A 22,635-nucleotide genomic window follows, 5' to 3' on the forward strand; every position below is an offset into this window, starting at 1 on the left:
AAAAAAGTGTTTTCCTCAATCACAAAAGTACTTTTTAAAAAAAAAATCCTATTCTTGTACAGAATATCTGTAGCAATTACCTACCCCAAAGGTTTTGGTTTGTGTGTGTCTAATGAATGTAATTGACATCTTTTGTTCTTTTTACTTTTAGGAATTGCATCAATCATCTCATTTAATTTGGACCTAGAAAATTCAGAAATGATGATTAAATTAAATAATAAATCCATTCTAAAATGCTATTCAAATACACATTCTGAACATGGCTAATAGAGACTATGATAATAAGTAAATGTGCACACAATAGTGTTTCAAATTTCTCCAGCTGCTGACCTTGAATTTTGATAGAGCAAAAGAACCATTCTGAAATTATCTGATAAAATGCAATTACAATGTGATGACAAAGGTTAGACTCAATTATCATTAAAAGTAATATAACAGCAAGCTTTAAAAAAAACACCCTATTCAATGAACACTAGAAGGAAAAATGGAAATCAAAGATAAATTATACTTTATGTCAACATTAAACTTCTAAAGGGCTTGCCTATATAAAAGCACTTTATTTTCAACAATTAGATTCACCCAAGTTAAAATTAAAACAATAAAATCTATGCTAAAAAAATTTAATAAATTGGTTTGCTATCAACTGGGCTCATTTTGGTTAAATGAATATTGCTACTAGATTTTACACTACTTCTATCCTTGGATGACACAGGGTATAAATGCAACAGTAGTTTGACGTGGACATTTACCCCCTCCATAAATCTTCGTCCGCGAAGCCAAGCCAAAGAAAAAAGAAGAACCTAATGAACAAATTAACTACTAATAATTTAATCAAACAAAACTTGTGGAAACATCAAAACACTTATTAGATGAAGATTGACTGAAGTATTTAGGGGGAAAAATGTCACCACTTTTATTTCATGTAGAAAACCTGTGGGCCAAAATAAATAAACAACCAATTTACCTTATTAACCACTTCTGATCATTATTTTGCTATTTTTCTTCCCAACGTCTTCATTTTAAAAATTAATTCGATTGAAAAGTGAAAAAGATGCAGCACACAAGTTGCTTCCCTTTAATAGTTAAAGCCCAACTGATTCAAGGATTATGTTAGCTAAACTGAGCAACCCAGTCGGGCAACTATGGATACATGTACAAAACAAGTCATTTCAGATATTTTCCCATTAAATGCAACTTTAATCAACAGTAAAGTTTTAAACATCAATATAATACCGCAGGGAAAGGAATTTATAATTTAGTAGAAAATACAGTACAAAAAGCTCACTTACCCATGCACATAAAATAATGTATACAATTTTTTTGCGTCTGTCATGCAGGCACGAGTTACAGAGAGAACTCCAGTGGGACCCACTGAAAGTGGTTCCAAGGCTGGATTGCCAGATTCTACTAGCTGCGAGAAAAGTCGCTCCACACTACGTCGACATCCAACACATGGAACAAGCTGAGAAAGTGCACTGAAGACTTCACGGGATGTTACCATCATAGCAATATTAAGGTCTTGCTGCTTGAGCATACCATGTTGCTGAAACAAAATTGTTTCATTTTAGATGCAACTCTAACAATCAAATTCACCTCCATTTCAAAATAAAATCATTTTAAAAAACATTCTTGCTCCAAGGTAAAGATTGAACCATCCATTCAGATTGCTTGCACTTAGCGACAAATCAAAAGTCTTTGCAACAAACTGCAACTTTACTTTTCAGCTGAAAATAAGAGGCTTGCAATTTAATTTTAATATGTTCAATACTGGACCTTGATTCCAGCTCCCCAAACAGAAACATAATCAAGTGAACAGCAAAAACTTAAAACAACTTTGGAAATGACACATAGGTACTGGAAGTAAACTAAACTTTTTTTAAAAAAGACATGCAGCCATAAAATTCAGAAAAAGGTCAACTTGCGGTAGGCTTTTCCTAAAGCTCAAAATAATTCAGACACAAGGTATTTGACTCAAGGGTTATTTCAAGCCACAGGACCAGTTGTTTAAAGATACAATCCATTTTTATATTGACAACAATGTTGGCACTAATTGTACAAACAGGGGAGTGGCATGTGAAGTGAGGCAGTGGCCCAGACTGTGCCCTACAATCCTGAGAGCTTTTACAAAAGCACCCAATGATCGAGGCCAGTTCCAAAGTGATCCCACAAGGAGAAAAGAATGCAAGTTACAATCATGCCTCTATAGACTTGCAGCCAACATCCCAACCTGAACAGTTCCCCGACCCAACAGTTGGCAACACCAAAGATTTGATTTGGTGTTTTTAATGTCTTACAACTTAATAGTTGAAAGCTGAATAATTAGAAAATGAATTTAAAAATCTATTAAACCACAAATTTAGAATGAAATGAGAAACAATTTTTTTAAAATTTCAAATCACTGACCTATTCAAATGAGTGAAAGCCTGGATATGATAGCTATGATTGAATGAAACCATTAAACTCCATCTACTAACTTGCATCTCAATAAGTTACAAGGCACCCTTGGGCTTGTTAAAGGGTCCAGAGTGGAACAATTCTGATGTGCCAACCAACCATACTTCCAAACAACAGCATTATTCACCAAGCTGTAATTCTCCAAGAAACTGAAGTACAATCCAGCCAACAGAAAACTTTTCATCTTGGAACATAGAACATAACAGCACAGAAACGAGGCCATTCAGGACTGTGCCAAATTATTATTCTGCCTAGTCCCACTCACCTGCAACCAGTCCATATTTGTACCTGTCCAAATTTTTCTTAAATATTAAAAATGACCTGCATTCACCACTTCAGTTGGTGTTCTTTCAGTTTTATTCTCCCAACACTCTGTGTGTGAAGAAATTCCCTTGGCTGTTACCCCTAAACTTCTCCCCTTTCACCCTTAACCCATATCCTCTGATTTGTATCTCACCTAACCTCACTGGAAAAAAGCTTACTTGCATTTACTCTATCCATAGGTATCATAATTTTGTATTTCTCTATCAAATCTCCCCTTTCTTCTACACTCCAAGAAATAAAGTCCTAACCTATGTAACCTTTCCTGTAACTCAGATCCTCAAGTCCCAGCAACATTGTAGTAAATTGTCTTTGTCCTCCAACGATTTTATTGACATCTTTCCTGTACTTGGGTAACCAAAACTGCACAAAATACTCCAAATTTGGCCTCACCAATGACTCATACAACTTTACCATAAAATTCCAACTCCTATACTCAATACTTTGATTCATGATGGCCAATGTGCCAAAAGCACTTGACAACCCTATAACCAGTGACACCAGTTTCAGGGAATTATGTATCTGAATTCCCAGGTCCCCTGTTCCACCAAACTCCTCAGTGCCCTACTATTTACAATACACGTCCAACGTTGGTTTATCCTTTTGAAGTGAAACACTATGTTCCATTTACCAATTTGAAGCCTGTTTTTCCAGCTGGTCCAGATCTGCCTGAAAGTTTTGAAAAGACTCCTTGCTGACCACTACATCTCCCATCTTTGTTTAATCTGCAAATTTGCTGAACTAATATACCACATTACCATCCAGATTATTGATAAAGATGCCAAACAAAAAAGGACCCAGTACTAATCCTTGAGGCACACCACTATTCACAGGCCTACAGTTAGAGATCCAATTATCCATTATCACTCTCTGGCTTCTCCCGTAAAGCCGAAGTCATATCCAGTTTACTACTTCATCATGAATACTGAGTGTCTGAACGTTCCTGACTAACCTCTCATGTGGTACCTTGTCAAAGTCCATGTAGACAACACCCAGTGCCTTTCCTTCATCAATTTTCCCTGGTAACCTCCTCAAAAAACTCAGCAAGATTGGTTAAACGCGACCTACACATGCAAAAAGCCGTGTTGACTATCCCCTAATCAGTCCCTCACAATCCAAATTCTTGTATATCCTCTCTCAGAACACCTTCCAATAACTTATCTTAACTCACCAGGCTATACTTTCCTGGATTATTCTTGGCACCTTTTATAAACAACAGAACAATACAAGCTCACCTCTATTCCTCCGCCACCTCATATGTGGCTAAGGACATTTTAAATGCATCTGCCAGGGCCCCTGCAATTTCTGTACTAGCCTCCTTCAAGGTTTGAGGAAATACCTAGTCAGGTCCTCATGATTTATCCACCTTTATTTGCTTTAAGACAGCAAGAAGCTCCTCCTCTTTAATCTGTACAAACTGCATGACTTGAGTGCTTGTTTGCCTCACTTCTGAGTAAATACTGATGCGAAATAAAAACATCCAAGATCTCCCTGATTCCTTCTGTCTCCATACACAGCCAACCATTTTGATCTTCGAGAACCAATTTTCTTTCTTACTATCCTTTTGCTCTTGATATGTCTGTAGAAGCCCATAGGATTTTCCTTCACCTGGTCTGCCAAAGCAACCTCATGTCTTTCAGCCCTCCGAATTTCTTTCCTCCTTTAGTTTTCTTTGCATTTTTAAAAATTCTCAAGTTCATCTACAATTCTTCTTCTTAATCAGATCCCCAATAACCCTAAAAACCAAAGTTCCTTATGTCGGTCAACTTTGCCTTTAATGCTTAGAGGAACATACAAACTCTGGACTCCCAAAAGTTCACCTATGAAGGCCTCCCATTTACCTTGCTAGAAAACAATCTAGCCCAGCCCAAGCTTTCTAGATCCTTTCTCATTACCTCAAAATTGGCCTTATTCCAATTTAGAATCGCCACCCAAAGACCAGACATACTCTTATCCATAATTATCTTGAAACTAATGACATTAGTATCACTAGACCCAAAGTGTTCCCCTACACATACTTCTGTCACCAGTCCTGCCTCATTTCATAATAGGAGATACAGGATTGCACTCTCTAATTGGTACCTTGATATACTGATTTAGAAAATTATCCTGAACACATTTGACAAGCTCTAAGCTAAAGGTCACCCAAAGCGGTCAAATTTGACCCCCCCCCCGGGGTCAATGGGACAATCCAGGAGGTCGAAAAGTCGATAATGCAAGTGATTGTGTCATTTAAAATAGCCATGCCATGAACCTTCATGTGGCACCGGCACGCTTCCTCCTCATTGCGCACATGCCAGCCACTTAACAGGTAAGTGCCCTTTCTGCCCCTTAATTTGTTCTCCATTTAGGGGTGTAGGGCTTACATCCCCAAATGGAGGATAAATCAACATTCGGCTCGAGGTGGTGCCAGATGGAGACAGAGGGCTCAAAAGCCTGATTATCTGGCCTAAAACCGGACATCCGGCCTCCATACCCAGAGACCCCCCCGCACTGGGATTCCATGCCAGGGGGTTGATGAGGGTCCATGTAGACCATGAAGGGGTTAACAGTCTAACAAGTTTGGGGACCCTTGCTCTTAGCCACCCAGCTTTTTCACAGTATGAGTATCCCAGTCAATGTGTGGAAAGTTAAAATCACCTATCACAACTTTGTTTCCCACAGCAGCCTGCCATCACTCTGAAGATGTGCTCCTCCAATTCTCCCTGACCATTCGATGATCTATAATATAACCTCACCTTTCCCATTCCTCAACTCCACCCATAAGCCTCAGAAGACGAGCCCTCTGGTCTGTCCTGCTTGAGCACAGCTGTGATATTTTCCCTGATAATACTACTCCTCCCCCCTTTCATCCCTTCCACTCAAAACACTGAGATCCCAGTCATGTCCCTCCTGAAACCATTTTTTCACTAATGGCCACAATGTCATAATTCCACATGCCTCTCTGTCTTTCCCACGATGCAGTGCCCTTAACAAAATGTTTGGAAGAAATACAAATTTTTCCTTTATTTACCCCTGTGCTCCAGTTTTACATTTGTGATCAAACAATTCACATGTGAATAAAATGCACATTCCAGATTTTATTAAAGGTTATTTGTATACATTTTGGTTTGACCTTGTAGAAATTACAGCACTAATAGTCCCCTCATTCTAGGGCAGGGGTCTCAAGCTTGCGGCCCGCGGGCCAACTGCGGCCCTCGGGACGATAATTTGTGGCCCCACCTTAATATGAAAGTTTAAGGTTAGTGCGGCCCGAAAGTTTGATATGATTGGCACTTTTCAGTGTTGTGTGCGGAGCTGAACGAACCTACCAATCACAGTGGGGTATATTGCTCTCGGGGGCGGGACATTGGCTGGACTTATTGCGAATATAAGCATGTTTGTGTGTATTTTCTATTTGTCATTATATGCACGCGGACATGCGCAATTTCCACGGCCGCTCCACTTCACGCGCTTCGGCGTCCAGTCTGAACCCGGAAGTTATGGCTCGGCTATGCGAGAGGAAGCGCTGCCAGATCTCTAGCAGTAAGAAGTAGGCAGAAGAAGACATGTTCATAACAGTTTATGTTCAATGTTCCATTCATATTTAGAAAGTTAAATGTTAAAGAACTGTTAATACAGACATTTGAATCTGAATAATAATAATTACATTTCTCCAGTCAGCAACTATATGTGGTTTCTTCAGTCTTCTATATCTGCTGTATTATTATTATTTTCAGTATTATTATTTTATTTTTTTTTCTTATGAATTGTTAATTTATTTTTTTTTCATCATATTTTGTGTTAAAAAATAAAAATAAAGACATTTGATAACATTGGAATGTTTTTGTAAGAGCTTTTCTTGTGGAAAATCTGATGTGGCCCAGCCTCACCCAGACTCTACCTCCAGCGGCCCCCGGGTAAATTGAGTTTGAGACCCCTGTTCTAGGGCATCATAATATTTGGGACGTAATAATGGTACGTTTGTATAAAATAGCTAGGTTTAGTACTTTGTTGCATATCCCTTGCATGCATTGACTCCTTTGTCTGTAACTTATAGACATCACCAGGTGGTGAACATTATCTCCAGTGATGTCTGCCAGTCCCCAACTACAGCCATCTTCAGCTCCTGCTCGTTTTGGGGGGGGGTTTGACCCCTTGGGCATTCTCTTCAGCATATGGAAGGCACGCTCTATTGGATTGACTTGATCGTTCATGGATTTTCCAGTTTTTACCTTTGAGAAACTCTTCTGTTGCTTTAGCAGTATATCTTGGCATCATTGTCTTGAGGTAGGATGAAGCACGGTTTGGAGGCATTTGCTCGAACTTGAGCAGATGTTTCTATACACGTCAGAATTTATTTTGCTACTGCCATCAGCAGTTACATCTTCAATGAAAATAAGTGCTCCAGTATCTGTGGCAGCCATACATGTACAGCCTATAACACCCTTAACAATGTTTCACAGATGAGATGGTATGCTTTGAACTTGGGCGGTTTCTTTACGTCTCCATACTTTGCTCTTGCCATCAATCTGATACAGGCTAATATTGGTCTCATCTGTCCACAACTCCTTTCCCCATAAATCTGCAGGCTCTTAAATACTTTCTGGCAATCTGTAACCTGGCCATCTTGTTTCTGTGGCTAACTAGTGGTTTGCACCTTAATGTTGCCTCTGTATTTCTATTCATAAGGAAATCTGCAGACAGTGGTCATGGACACATTCACACCTGCCTCCTGAAGAGTGTTTCTGATCTATCAGACCGGCATTTGATCATTTTTTTCTTCATATGATGGAATTTTTGTGTCATCAGCCGTGAAGGTCTTCCTTGGCCTACTCTTTGGCTTGGCTTCGCGGACGAAGATTTATGGAGGGGGTAAAAAGTCCACGTCAGCTGCAGGCTCGTTTGTGGCTGACAAGTCCGATGCGGGACAGGCAGACACGATTGCAGCGGTTGCAAGGGAAAATTGGTTGGTTGGGGTTGGGTGTTGGGTTTTTCCTCCTTTGCCTTTTGTCAGTGAGGTGGGCTCTGCGGTCTTCTTCAAAGGAGGTTGCTGCCCGCCAAACTGTGAGGCGCCAAGATGCACGGTTTGAGGCGTTATCAGCCCACTGGCGGTGGTCAATGTGGCAGGCACCAAGAGATTTCTTTAGGCAGTCCTTGTACCTTTTCTTTGGTGCACCTTTGTCCCTTTGAGATTACCGTGCTCACCAGTACGCTCTTTCTTCTTAATGACATTCCAAACAGTTGATTTTGGAAATCCTAAAGTTTGGGCAATGCCACTACTGTTTTATCCTTGTTCTTCAGCCTCATAACGGCTTCCTTGACTTTCATTGGCACAACTCGTGCAGAAAAATGGCAACGACAGACTCCAAAAGTGATCTAAAATATAGAAGCAAGCCTGTCTCTCTTATACCTGCACCAATGAAACAATTAAACAGAGTATTCACAAACACCTGCAAAGCCAAATGTCCCAAATATTATGGTGCCCTGAAATGGGGAAACTATGTACAAAAAGTGCTGTAATTTCTACATAGTCAAATCAAAATGTATACAAATAACCTTCAATAAAATCTGGAATGTGCACGTACAAATTTAAAACTTTATCACAGGGGAAAATAAAGGAAAAAATGGTCTTTGTCCCAAACATTATGTAGATGCATTATTTCCACCACACACAACTCTTCATTTCGGTCTTTATTATGCACTGTTAATATCATATTTTGCTCCTCCATTCCACTATCTCCTCTGGTACTCAGGTTCCCATCCTCCTGAAAATCTCATTTAACACCCCAGGAGAAGCACTAGCAAACCTTCCCGCAAGGATATTAGACCCCCTCCAGTTCAGATACTGACTAACCTGCTGGTGTAGGTCCCACCTTCTAAGAGAACCAATTGATCTTGACATCTGAAGCCTCCCTCCTGCACCATCTCTTTAGCTACCTGTTAAGCTGCATTATCCTCTATTTCTAACCTCACTAGTATGTGGCACAGGTAGAAATCCTGAGATCACAACCCTTAAGTCCTGCCCATCAATTCACACCCAACTCCCAAAGTCTTTACAGAACCTCATCACCTTTCCAACCATAGACTTTGACCCCACATGGACCATGATATCGGGCTGTTCACCCTCCATTATGAACTCGATCTGAGATATTCAGACACTGGCACCTGTGAGGCAACATACCATCCAGGATCCTCCATTCTCTTCCACAGAACCTCCTACCTGTTCTCCTCACTATTGAAGTCCCTTTGTCTGCAGCTCACCTCTCCTCCTCCTTTTCTTTGTCACAGGGTCAGACTGTGTCAGAGACCTGAGCACCGTGGCTTGCTCTTAGTAGGCCACCCCCCTCAGAAGTATCCCAAACAGTGCATGTTTTATTGATGGAGCAGCCACAGGAGTATCCTGCACAGCCTGCCTGTATCCTTTCCCTCTCCTGATTGTACCTCTATACCTCCTGTCTATCACTCCCCTCAGCCTCCTGAATGATGCAGAGATCATCCAACTCCAATTCCATAACTTAATAATATGCAAAAATAGAAATTCATTATCAAGTTTGTCGATTATAGTGTGCACTCACACGAGATGGGACAACCTTATATTTGCATCATGAACAATATGAAGTTTAGCATCAATCAAATGGCACTGGTCAATAGATTAACATCAATTTTGATCAAGTCCTGAATTTTAGATTAGAGGTCAAGCTTCTCATACCTTGTGGATATAATGAACACAAAGCCAACAAGGATCCATACTTCTTGATCTGATTTTCACTTTAACAGTGATTTGCTTGTTTTGAGTAAAATTCTTTATTTTGAGCACAAGATCAAGATCATACAGCATTTTTTAAAATTGTAAGCATTCACTTGATAAATGAAAATGATGCAACTTCAATGTCACATTGTGTTACTAATGGATTAATTAGCCCACCCCATCACATAATGGGAACTCTGCATTTCAATGGGATCGCATAAAATAAGTAACCAGTGGGCATAACATGAAGTCCTGAACACAAGACACTGGTTATTTAATGAAGCACCAGTTGAACTTAATCTGGCACACACATTGGATTCCTAATACAAAAGACTTGTCAGCTTGGAAAATTACTACATTCATATGCTATTACATTACATGGCACAGGTCAGGGGAGGAGGCATAACAACTTACTACTGACAGTCAAGTTCTCAAATTTCTAGCATCTGCATTTTATATTAATATTTACAATGTTAGTGGTCTTGAAAAATATTATAAAATCTGATGGCTGGAGAGAATTACAGTTAGAAATCCAAACAAGTTGCATCTTATGTTTATAAATGCAGCAGAGATAGAAAATTAGGTAAAAATTGCTAATGTGATATAGTAGAAGTAGTTGCTTAACCACGTGCCAACAGGTTTAATAGAGGCAGTGGAAGTGAACAGTTAAATACAGAGTACATACGACGAACTGCACATACTGGAATAAAATTTGCTGGAAGAATTCAGCACACCGAGGAGTATGTGTGGAAGAAAAAAGATCATTGACGATTTGGGCTGGAACCTTTAATCAGGACTGAAAATGTCATAGGGAGGGCTGTAGAGGAGCCAATCACTATTGGTGATCCAGGGGAGGGATTAATGAGAAACAGAGGAATTAATTAATTGGCAGGTGCCATACAAAGGAGAAAGTCACAAGAGAAAACAAATACAGGTACACAATCCTTTATCCGGAACCCTTGTCGTGAATTTCAGATTTTTCCAGATTTCGGAAAGCCAGATTTAAACCAACCCGCATTGTGCTGCCATATCCACCCCTACCCCCTTCCACTCGCGCTGCCAGTCCCCACCCCCTTGCCCGCCCGACTCGCGCTGCCGGTCTCCCCCCCCCCCCCCCCCTCGCCCGTCCAACTCGCGTTGCCATCGCTCTCCCCACTTGCCGGATTTTGGAGCTTCCTCGATTTTAGATGCCTGGATAAAGGATTGTGTACCTGTAGGGCAAAGGGTGCCACCACTACAATTTGATAAGAAGAGAGTGGAATAATGAGAGCCGTTGGGGAAGAGCAGATGGATCAGTTGGGCCAAAGGATGGGGAAGAAGAATCCAGGGGAAATTTAAGTAGAAAAGGGTGGAACCAAAGGGGCTGCGGGAAAGGGGAAAGAATGGAAGTACCTGGGAATGTGAAGGGACTTGTTATCCAAAATTGGAAAGTTAACTACAGGGTTACTTTCTGTTGTCAATTATTTCAAAAAGTACAAAAATTAGCACCAGAGGCTCTTACCTGAACAAATTGTTTTAATTGTGTACCATTGATCTGGTGACCAGCAAGATTCAACATATTGTCAGAGAACTCCATTACCATCTGTAGGGAAAGTACAACAGTTAACAAACAAATAAGGTGGTATGTAATATTTAGTATTTAAAAGTAATGGCCATGATTTTCTGGGAAAATGTGGGACTGCAGATGTTGTAATTTCTCTAAAGCTATCAGCTGGAGAAGCTTCATCAATGGGAGAAAAAGAATGGTCAATGTGCAGGCCAGAACTCTTCATCAGGTCCTGATGCAGGATTCCAGTCCACAATATTAACCATTCTTTTTCCCCCACTGTAGCCGCTTGACCCACTAAGTTCCTCCAGCAGATGGTATTTAGCCACAATTTTTTATTGTCTCGTTCTACAAATTACACTAAAAAGGACAAAATTATGTAATAGCAATTATCTGATTCACTTGGAAACAATTGCAAAACATCCACTCACAACTAAACACAAGATACAGTTAATTCCTGGATGGTCATTTAAAATCAGCTAAAGTGTTCATTGCAGTAAGGAAAGGTTCTGAATTGTGATGCAAAGTCTAGTTCATATGATTGATCAAAATCGTATCACCGAACTTGCACAAGTTCTGTGAAATAGTTGAATGCTTTTTGGCAATTTCATAATTCAACAGCAAATTTAAAAAGTTCAACCATATACTTCCCACAAGATTATATTCATCAGTTCAATGCACTAAGTACTAATTCAAAGAAATATAGAAAATGTTAAAACAAATGCATATAGGATATAGCTCTTCCCTAGTTAACATTTACTTAATTTGCTGCTTAAAGGATTCATTCACTACACCATTTGATGCATTTTGCATCAAAGAGCATCCTCTACTGCAACAGATATTCATCTGTATAACACCATCCCAGAGGACTGCTTTGAGATATCAGCATTCCATAATAGCTTCTGAAGTTATTCAACATTCTTCTGAATGTTTGCAACACCATCCACCAAGTATGGCATCCAAATGCTGCATCAACTTCATCAAATCCCAGGAAAATCAAAACAATGGAAGTGAAGCTGAATAATGTTTAAGAGAGAGATTGCCCATTACTACCCAAGCACTCCACTCCCCACCCCACAGTGGAATTAACCATTGCTGTCATTCTAGAAATCAGAGTGCAGAAGAATATGGCACAAAGTTGTGACTGTTGGTTCTTGAGAGACCAGGCTTTGTAAGAATGGTGAACTCAGGTTTAAAGCCATGGCTCACCTATAACTTGAAAGCCCAAGAACATGGAAAGGATAATCAAAAGTAGTTCTGCCAGTTGACTGCATAACCAAGTGCAAGACTTGAATGATGTCACAAATGCAACTAAATACAATGGACATGTAATGTAGCAATATCTTAAATAAAACATTTGGATTATAAGGCTAACTGTTAATGTTCCTGCTCACCACAAATCCATTACCCTAACAACTAGGGGGTGATATTTTTGCTGCATTAAACATATTGGAACAAAGTTATTGAGATATTCAAGCTGCAAAAGTGCAAGAGCACTGGTGATTGGAACTTGGTACAAAGGCATGGACCGGCTGACCAAGTTTATGGAGGGTAAGCACTTGGAAGCAGGCCAAAAATAGTCAGCTTCACTGGGATATTTTACCCTCAAGAACAGGGCATGTTGTCATTTTTTTTTATTTAAAGACAACCTTAAGTAATTTTTCTTTGATATTTCTTAATATTTAAATTCTAGATGCCAAACTCTTGAGCTTTCGTGTCCCATGCTTTTGACACCAATTAAAAATTTCTTCCACTCACCCAATTCAGTCACACCCAAAATTTGTGACACAAATTTTTCCCCCAGCTTACTTCTCTCCAAATCATCACATTAAAATAGTATACTTGAAAGATTTTGACGAGGAGCTAGCAGAAGCACTGTGGTGTAGTTTGTAAAGTTAAATCTTCTCTACAAATACACAAAATTGGCATTGCAATTTATGTGATGATGCTTTGAAAATGTTGAAAAAATTCCTTCTATTATATTACAAAATATTAAAGGCCTCCTACCTTATTAAAAGACATGCTGCACATTTCTTCAATTCTATACTAATCACATCCCATTTCAGAAAAAAATTACATCATTAACTAATCGATTTTGAAACTGAAAATAAAACACTTGATTTGTGCTTTCTATACCATTATTTATTTCATTACTAAACAAAGCTTGGCCATTTTAGTATTTGTTTTCACTTTCTTCTCTTCTTTGGCTTGGCTTCGCGGACGAAGATTTATGGAGGGGTAATGTCCACGTCAGCTGCAGGCTCGTTTGTGGCTGACAAGTCTGATGCGGGACAGGCAGACACGGTTGCAGCGGTTGCAAGGGAAAATTGGTTGGTTGGGGTTGGGTGTTGGATTTTTCCTCCTTTGTCTTTTGTCAGTGAGGTGGGCTCTGCGGTCTTCTTCAAAGGAGGTTGCTGCCCGCCGAACTGTGAGGCATCAAGATGCACGGTTTAAGGCGATATCAGCCCACTGGCGGTGGTCAATGTGGCCGGCACCAAGAGATTTCTTTAGGCAGTCCTTGTACCTCTTCTTTGGTGCACCTCTGTCTCGGTGGCCAGTGGAGAGCTCGCCATACAACATGATGTTGGGAAGGCGATGGTCCTCCATTCTGGAGACGTGACCTACCCAGCGCAGTTGGATCTTCAGCAGTGTGGATTCGATGCTGTCTGCCTCTGCCATCTCGAGTACTTCGATGTTGGTGATGAAATCACTCCAATGAATGCTGAGGATGGAGAGGAGACAACGCTGGTGGAAGCGTTCTAGGAGCCATAGGTGATGCCGGTAGAGGACGCATGATTCGGAGCCGAACAGGAGCATGGGTATGACAACGGCTCTGTATACACTAATCTTTGTGAGGTTTTTCAGTTGGTTGTTTTTCCAGACTCTTTTGTGTAGTCTTCCAAAGGTGCTATTTGCCTTGGCGAGTCTGTTGTCTATCTCGTTGTCGATCCTTTCATCCGATGAAATGGTGCAGCCGAGATAAGTAAACTGGTTGACCGTTTTGAGTTTAATGGACCCGAAACACTCTAGCAGAAACCCTAGGTGGAAGAGGGGAGGAATTTGAAAATGATTGTTTTAACAGAAATTTTATTACATTAATGAGACAAAGTTGCCTGCACCTAGTGGACTGTATTCTAAAATATTAAGTGGGTGACAACATTGTGGATGAAAAGATAGCAAATGTATTAGTTATAATCTTGCAAACATGCCCAGTTTGTGAAAAGGTTCCAACAGATGATAAAAATAGCAAGCAAGCCCATGCTATAGAAAGGGAAAAGTTGTAGGCCTTGCAACCTCACGTCATTGGAGAAAACAAGAATTCAATCTACTGTATTATTTTCTAAGTGGCCTGCAATTTATTGCCTTTAAAATCTGAATATAAAAATAAAAATGACAAATTTGCTTCTTCATGTATTAAGCAGGGTGGGGGAAAAAGGGTAGGAGGATATATAAATTTGTGCTTCTTTAAACCATTCATAAAGATCTTGCCCAGAATAGAAAGAGGGAATATATTTAGAATATATATATATTCATTACTTTTACAAGGGTGACATTATTGAAAAAGAAAAGATCCTGAGGAAGATTCCAAGGATAGATGCTTGAAATAATATTTCCCATTTTGGAGGAACACAGAAGTGGCATGGTTTGAGAATAATAGGTCATTTGTCCATGTTTTATCGCAGCTCCTAGTACATCTCCCCAATGTCCTATCACCACCCTGCTTAGATTCAGCCAGAAACATCAAATACCCTTGAATACAAAATTACAAGTTGTTAGCCAAAGAGAAGGTGACACATGAACAGTACAATAAAACCCCTGGTATCCACCCCTACTGGGATGGCTGGATGTCAGATAAATGTATTTTCTAGTTGCTTGAAATTTACTCCTTCAATGCCTAACTAAAGCTCCAGCATTAAGAATAAACAATTTAAAAGACATTACACTGTACTTACACTGAATAAACTTCACTTGCATGAATATATAAATCTTAAAGCATTTTTATTTTCAGTCACATTTTTTGAAAACATTTAACTGTTGCTGCATCTATAAGTTCCTCCCCCTCCAAAGAGCTGCCCAAAAGATGAACATTAAACATTATAGATAATTAACTCACCCCACCCCAGTTTACAGATAAAGCCTCTAATGGGGCAACTCTTAATAAATAGGAATAAGGAGACACTAAGAGTCACCCCATGCGTTTCGTCCTGGGCAACACCATTTTATTCAAACAGAACTTTATTCAAATAGCTGCTACAAGAGCAAAACATGACCAAAGCACTCTGCTAGCTGAATATTTGCACCCATCTTCACCAAACATTTATGTGTTACTTCAGGGAACATTTATTTTTACAATTTTAAATTTAATTTTTTAACCTATATTTTATTCTTATTTATTTTTGAAAAAATATTTTCCTCAATTTTTTTGCTGGTTGCTTGAATTCTGGTTACTCTATATTTCAAGTCATGCTTGTCAAATTTCTACATATGTACCCCATAATATATGAAAGCTGTTGGTAAATTTTATTCTACAAGTATCGAGGCCACATGACATACCTGTCCATTAAGCCTTTGCCAGCTCCCTGTAAAGTCAACAATTTTATATATTTTATCAGCTTTCCCCAGGAAGGAAAGCAGCAAATTCAATAACTAAATGGGACAAAACATCAATGGATCAGCCAAGTTTCACTACTTTCACCTCCATCATTGCTTAGTTTGCAAAAATTCACTCCCCATCATGGGCTTCTGGAAAATGTATCAACTACAGGTTGTTGGGGCATTTTTTTCTTTCTTGCTCAGACATCTCCATTATTGTTCTTTGGTTCTGTAAGGTATGGTGAACATTCCATCAGACAATTATTCACCGTAAGCGCAAAGCTCTATTCTATTTTGTGAAGATTGGCTGTATTTTTAACAAGTTAATGCACAACATTTCTGCAAACTCTGCTCATAAATGCAGGTATTTATTGTTCAAAAGTGAACAAAGGAAACAAAACACATTCAACTCAAGGTTCAAGACAAATCGAACTGATGGCTTGAACAGGGAACCATAAAATACAGATTAGGCCTCTGGAATCTTGAATCTGCAGATTTTATAATTCACATGGCCTACTGTTGTTTTATCTTGCTGTAGTAGCGGCCTGCAGCGACTCGAACATGGAAATCAAGCTGGTTGCACAAGACATCAACGGCCTGTTCCCATAGACTGCTGCAAAATGAGCTCTGCTAGCCAATCGCCGGCGACAGTTCACAAAAGGGCCAAATGGCGGCCAGTGCAGCACAGACCATACTCGTCGATGATGTTGCAGCCAAACGGACCGATCCAGCTCATCGCCGACGGCGGTTGGCTGGTAGAGTCCGTTTTGCAGCTGTTATAAGGACACCAATCCGAGTCTGAAGGGTCACAGGTTACATCCGTCAGTCACATGGCAGCCAGGATTTGCCTGACCATATAGCCAGTTCATTAAATTCAGTGTCAACTAGACTTTGCGTGTGACCTATTTCCAAGCAAGACACACCACAGTGGTGACCTCGCTTGCTCTAAACGGCGTTTTCTGACCCAACGTTGGATATCAAAATGAAGACCAACCTTCAATCACCACAGACTCCCTGATGCTGTCGAGCTTCTGGACGTTGCAGCCACAGGTGTGGATCCAGGAAGCGAGGCCACAGTTCATCATTCGCTGGATCTACGCTGGCGACTTGCACTACTGCCATGTAGTAAGCACCTTCAACCAGGACACTGCAGCCCGGATCACCAATATTCTTCAGCAGCACCCAGAGCAAGCAAAGTATGTGACCATCAAGGAGCTACTAACCCACATTTTTGAGCTCTCGAAGCGTGAGCGCGTGGTTCGACTGTTGAATATGGACTGTTTGGAGGACAGGGCCCCTTCCGCCCTCATGGGCGACATGCTTGCTCTCAATAGTGGCCACATCTTTTGCCTGCTGATTTAATGGATCTTTCTGGAGCAGCTGCCTGAAGACATCCGGCTGTTCATCGTAGAAGTTTTCAACGCCCCCAAAAGGTAGCTGCCTGAGCAGACATGCTATGGGCAGTATAAAGAAACACGCGAGTTACGCTGGAATAGGTGACAATGCCTCGACAACAGCAACCAGCCAGGATGCCCGCTGACGAACTCTCGAGCAATGGACCGCACCAGTGAACTGTACTGTTTTTATCATCAACGCTGGGGTTCAGAGGTACGTCAATGCCGCTTCCCCCTGCGCGATCCCGGGAAATGCCAGAGTTGGCCGTCATTGATGGTTGCCATGTCCAGCATACGTCAAAGCCTGCTTCATATAGGAGACTCTTTGTCGGGCCACCAATTCCTGGTTGACACTGGAGCTGAGATCAGTGTCCTTCCCCCCACCTCCCCCTCCGATGCCCACAACCAAAAGATGGGCAGAGAACTAAGGGGTGCCAATAACTCAAATATATCAACCTTCGGCATCTGCACTATTTCCCTTTGTTTCGGCAACTTCCATCTTACCTTGAGATTCACTTTGGCATCCGTTAGACAGCCATTCGTGGGGGCCAACTTCTTCCGAGCCAACTCTCTACTGGTGGACATTAAGGGACGGAGGCTGGTCAAAGACACTCAAAGAGTTTCCAGTCCCTTTCACTCATTGGCACTAGATTCAGGGCCCTGAACCTACATTCTGTGACTCCAGCTGACAATGCGTGTGCGTGCATTATTGCGGAGTTTCCTTCCATTACAACGCTGCATTTCACCTCTACAACACCCAAACATGGGGTGCGGCACCAGATCCTAAAGGGTTTCCCCTCTTCACCAGGGCACACCGCCTGCCACCTGAGAAACTTAACCTGGCAAGGGAGGAATTCCATAAAATGGAGGAGCTTGGCATTGTACAACATTTTGACAGTCATTGGGCCTCACTGCTGCACATGATGCCCAAAGCCTCAGAAGAGTGGAGGCCACGTAGAGCCTCAATGTTGCCACCACACCCGACAGGTATCTGGTCCCCAACATACAAGACTTCACTGCTAACTTTCCGGGGGCCCAGATATGTTCAAAAGTTGACAATCCGGATGAGATCCCCAAGACTGCCAAAATCGTCCCCTTTGGACTTTTTGAGTACCCCTGGATGCCTTTTGGATTAAAATTACATCTCAAACTTTCCAAAGGCTAGCGGACGCAGTAGGCTGTGAACTCAAATTTGTCTTCATCTATCTCAATGATATTCTGATAGCTAGCTGCGACCACGCCAAGCATGCTACTCACATGACTTTTGTGCACTTGCCTGAGTATGGGCTGACCATTAACCCAGCAAAATGCCAGTTCGGCCATGTGACTATTGACTTCTTGCGGCACTGGATTAACAAAGATGGGGCCAGGCCACTGCCCGAGAAGGTAAAGACCATTCAGTCATTTGCTAAGTCAAAGAACTACAAGAATTTGCTTGTATGATCAACTTTTACCACTGATACCGGCAGCAGCCTGCATCATGAGGCCATTATTCTCCCTCATTTCCAATCACAAGAAAGATATTATATGGGCGAATGAGGAAGCTCAGGCTTTCCAATCCGCTAAGGATGCTCTAGTCAATACAATGCTACTGGTGCACCCTAGACCTGATGCCCCGATAGCCCTCACAGTGGATGCTTCTGATACAGCAGTCAGGGGTGTGCTTAAGCAGCTGGTGCATCGACAATGGCAGCTACTAGACTTTTTTAGCAAGCACCTCTAGCTTGCTAAAAAAAATACAGTGTGCTTGACTGCAAGTGTTGGGTCTGTACCTGGCTGTGAGGTATTTACGATATTTCCTAAAGGACAGAAAATTCTAGATCTTCACCGACCATAAACCACTCATCTTTGCTTTCAGCAAAAATTCAGATCCATGGTCAGCCAGGTAACAGGGACATCTTTCTTAAATTTCAGAATTATCTACTGACATTGGTCATATCGCGGGAAAATCTAATGTGGTGGTTGACGCATTGTCCCGACCCGCCATTTCTGCCATACATGCCCCTGCTCCAGGCATCAATTACATGGCCCTGCGAAAGCACAAGCAGATCCCGATGTCTCCACTTATCAGACTGCAGTGTCCAGCCTGCAGCTGGAGGACATCCCAATCTGTCCAGGTGAAAGGACTCTTGTGTGACACAGGTACCAATAAGCCAAGCCCAATCATCCTGGCCAATTAGATAACACCAATTTTCGACATGGTCCACAATCTTGCACACCCCTCCATTAGGACCACTGTCAGAATGGTAGCTGACCGATTCATCTGGCATGGCCTTTGAAAAGAAGTCAGCAAGTGGGAAAGGACTTGAACATAATGTCAGTATGTTAAGATCCAGACATTCGTTAAGGCCCCTCTCCAGACTTTCGAACCACCACAATGAAAGTTCAGCCACATACACGTGGACACTGTTGGCCCATTACTGGTGTCAGGGGTGCCTGATACCTGCCCACTATTGTAGATCATTCAACCAGATGGACCAAAGCTGTCCTGTTACCTGAGTTATTCCTTGAGTCATGCTAGGGCCCTGCTAAACAACTAGATGGCACCCTTCGGGGTCCCAGATAGTCTCACCTCCAACAGGAGAGTCCAATTTACTTCCTGTCTATAGGCAGCATTGGCCAATGCCCTGGGAACCCAACTCCACAACAGCATATCATCCACATGCCACGAATTAGTGGAGAGGTTCCATAGGTACCTCAAATCAGCCCTCATGGCCAGACTCTCAGGGCCCAACTGGACAGATGAACTACTATGGGTCCTCCTGGGCATTCGAACTGCACCCAAGGAGAATTTCAATACATCCACAGCCAAGATGGTGTTCGGCACATGCTAAGTCATCCCAGACGAATTCTTGGCTAGTAGCCCAGAAGACCAACTAGATGCTGTCCTATCCAAAACTTCTCAAAGTGCAAGGCCATGCCCAATCTATAGTCCACAAAGACCTCAAGAACTGTAAATATGTTTTTGTGAGGAGCGGCACTCACCGGCCACCGCTCCAAAGACCGCACAAGGGGCCATATCACGTCTTCCAACACAATGGGTCCAATTGCGTTCTGGATGTCAAGGGCAGAGAAGAGACTTTCACTATTGACTGGCACAAACCAGCACATTTGGACAGAGGTCAACCAATTACACTCCCAGTCCCTCGCCACGGCGGGGGGGGGGGGGGGGGGGGGGGGGGGGGGGGGGGGGGAGCCTTCCAAAGGTACTAATACCTCCCCCATCGCTAGTTGTTGGTTGGGGGAGAGGGTCACGGTCATCGCCGCAGACCGACACAAGAAATGCCGTTCAAACACAGAGATCAAGTGGGCTGCACGAGGCTTCAGTAGCCACTTGAAAATGGCTCTGCCAGCCAAACGCCAGATCACAAAAGGGCCAATCAGCACCCAGGGCGGCACAAAACATGCAACGACAACACTGCAGCATAACAGGCTGATGCAGCCAATCGCCGACAGGTCATCAATCAGAGCCTGAAGGGGCATGGGTTATGACCATTGATCGCACGGCAGCCAGGGTCAGCTTGACCATATAAAAGAGCAGCCAGTTCATTAAAATCAGTGTCAACTTGTGTGTGTCTTATTTCTGATCTAGAACCTCAAGACACCCCATACTGCGACGTTAAATACAAAAAAATTTAAACAATTAAAATTAAAAAAGCGATGAAAACTAGAAATCATAAAAAAATCTGGAGATGTGGAGATTTAGTTTTCTTTCAAAGAGCAAGTTAGAAATGGAAAGTGCATTAAGTTGCAGAGAACAGGAAAGATCATCGGCATGAGCATAATTTTTATAAATTTGGCAAACACCACGTCTCCCCGATTCCATTGTTCACATCTCTTTACCTGCAACTTCCTTGTCTCTTGAGCATTCCCTTCACCCCAGTGGTCTCTCCACTTCTCCCACCTTCTGTCCAATGCCCTCTCACTTCAGCTGCTCTCGTTTCTTCCCTGCCGCTTCATATACTTAATATTACCCCTTCTGACTTAAGTCTCAACAATGGGTCTTGACCAACAACACTGACCGACCATTATTGCCCATGGATGCCGCCTGATCCACCAATTTCATCCATAGATAGATTTTGGGTGCGTGATTTTACTGTTCTGAAGAATGTCCAACATAATGGCATTGGTCGTTCATATACGAACAACCAAAACTACAAATCTCTGTTTCTTTATGCAAGTTTAGTCAACACACTGGAAGTGCAGTAAGTAGAGGTGGGATTTGCAATGCCACTGTGGTGATGTCCTATTCATTAGCCCGTTCGTTGTTCACGAAATGCCTGCATTTCACTTTAGACTGCAGGCATTCTGGGAAATTGACGAGGGAGGTAAAATGACACCCTCATTCCGGTTCTGAGCTTTTTACACAGCATGCGTTCTGGGAAAATGGGAACGCAGCAGCTGTGTAAAAAAAAAAATAATTGTTTGCCAAAGAGTGTTGATAAGTGGAGTTTAAGCAAGATAAATTATAAAAGCTGCTGGTGTTAGTTGAGAGCATGAAAGCAAGTCCCCAGAACAGCTACCATAGCACACAAATAGAACAATAGGATGGCATGGTGAGAATTGAGGTTTTTTCTCCTCCTGTCAGCACCAATTCCAAATTAATTAGTTGAGATTACAGTTTCTACAAACTTTAATCTCAGTTCCTTGCTCTCTTCCAACCACAAATATTCCTTGGTTCTCCCTATCCATGGCATCTCTTCCCCTCTCCAATAAAAGCTTTCTAAGCAACTTAAAACATTACATTTCTAACACTTCCTATTGCCAGCAAAATGTCGGAGTTGAAATATCAACTGTTTCTCGATGTTGCTACCAGACCTGCTAAATATTTCCACCACTAATTTTACTTTAGAATTCTTTAAAACTTGCCAACAAAATAAAACACAAAAACGTCCAGTAGTCACCACAAATTATTTTAACCTGCTAATAAAATTCCATTTTACATATTTTCTGGATCTGTGAACTTGGAATTCGAATGGAACCAGATCATTTTGGTCAGAATTTCAGTGATGCTGGTTTTCACATGGGACCATCAAGATTGTGCCACAGGCACTTTGAAGCATCATTGTTTAGAAAATTAAAATTCCTTTTTGTTCCAGATGCTGTTCCAAGCAATACTGCAGGTGCATCATTGCACATAACTGGGAGTTCCCCAGAGCTGACTGATGCAATAAATTTCTATTAATAATCCAAAACTCAGGGCACACACTGAAAACGAAATCAAAATGAGCCTCAATGTGCAAATCAAAACAGCACAACAACAAAAAAAAAATCAAGATTGAGCACCATTCAAACATTGAGTGAAATATCAGAAAGGAACTCACACCTTTCCATTGGAAGAGAATGAAGAACATGAAAAATACTGGGCAAGCGGCATTGAAATCCTATCTATTATAGGAACAAAGCACAGAATATTTCCCCATTTCTGAAATATTACAATTAATCCAGTAAGAACAATACTAAGCAGACTGGGAGATGCAAGAAATCACAAAGCAGTTGCAGCTTAATTTAGAAATACTTACACAATACATTCTGAAAAATTGGGCATTATATGAACATTTTTATATACTTAGCAAAGCTATATACCTGTACACGTT

General features: G+C 41.5%; 1 protein-coding gene across 9 annotated transcripts in view; it reads right to left on the minus strand.

Annotated features, from left to right (window-relative positions):
- Positions 1-22,635, minus strand: part of ggnbp2 (gametogenetin binding protein 2) — a 60,021-nt gene that overhangs the window by 23,974 nt on the left and 13,412 nt on the right. For all 9 annotated transcript variants that reach the window (XM_069911574.1, XM_069911573.1, XM_069911582.1 and 6 more), the window contains exons 2-4: positions 11,007-11,087; positions 1,290-1,543; positions 85-183 (exon numbers count right to left, since the gene is read on the minus strand). In XM_069911574.1, the coding sequence (XP_069767675.1) occupies positions 85-183; positions 1,290-1,543; positions 11,007-11,087 (434 nt within the window). The remainder of the gene's footprint in view (positions 1-84; positions 184-1,289; positions 1,544-11,006; positions 11,088-22,635) is intronic.

Source organism: Narcine bancroftii, chromosome 14 (genome assembly GCF_036971445.1).
Source record: "Narcine bancroftii isolate sNarBan1 chromosome 14, sNarBan1.hap1, whole genome shotgun sequence".
NCBI classification, from domain to species: Eukaryota; Metazoa; Chordata; class Chondrichthyes; order Torpediniformes; family Narcinidae; genus Narcine; species Narcine bancroftii.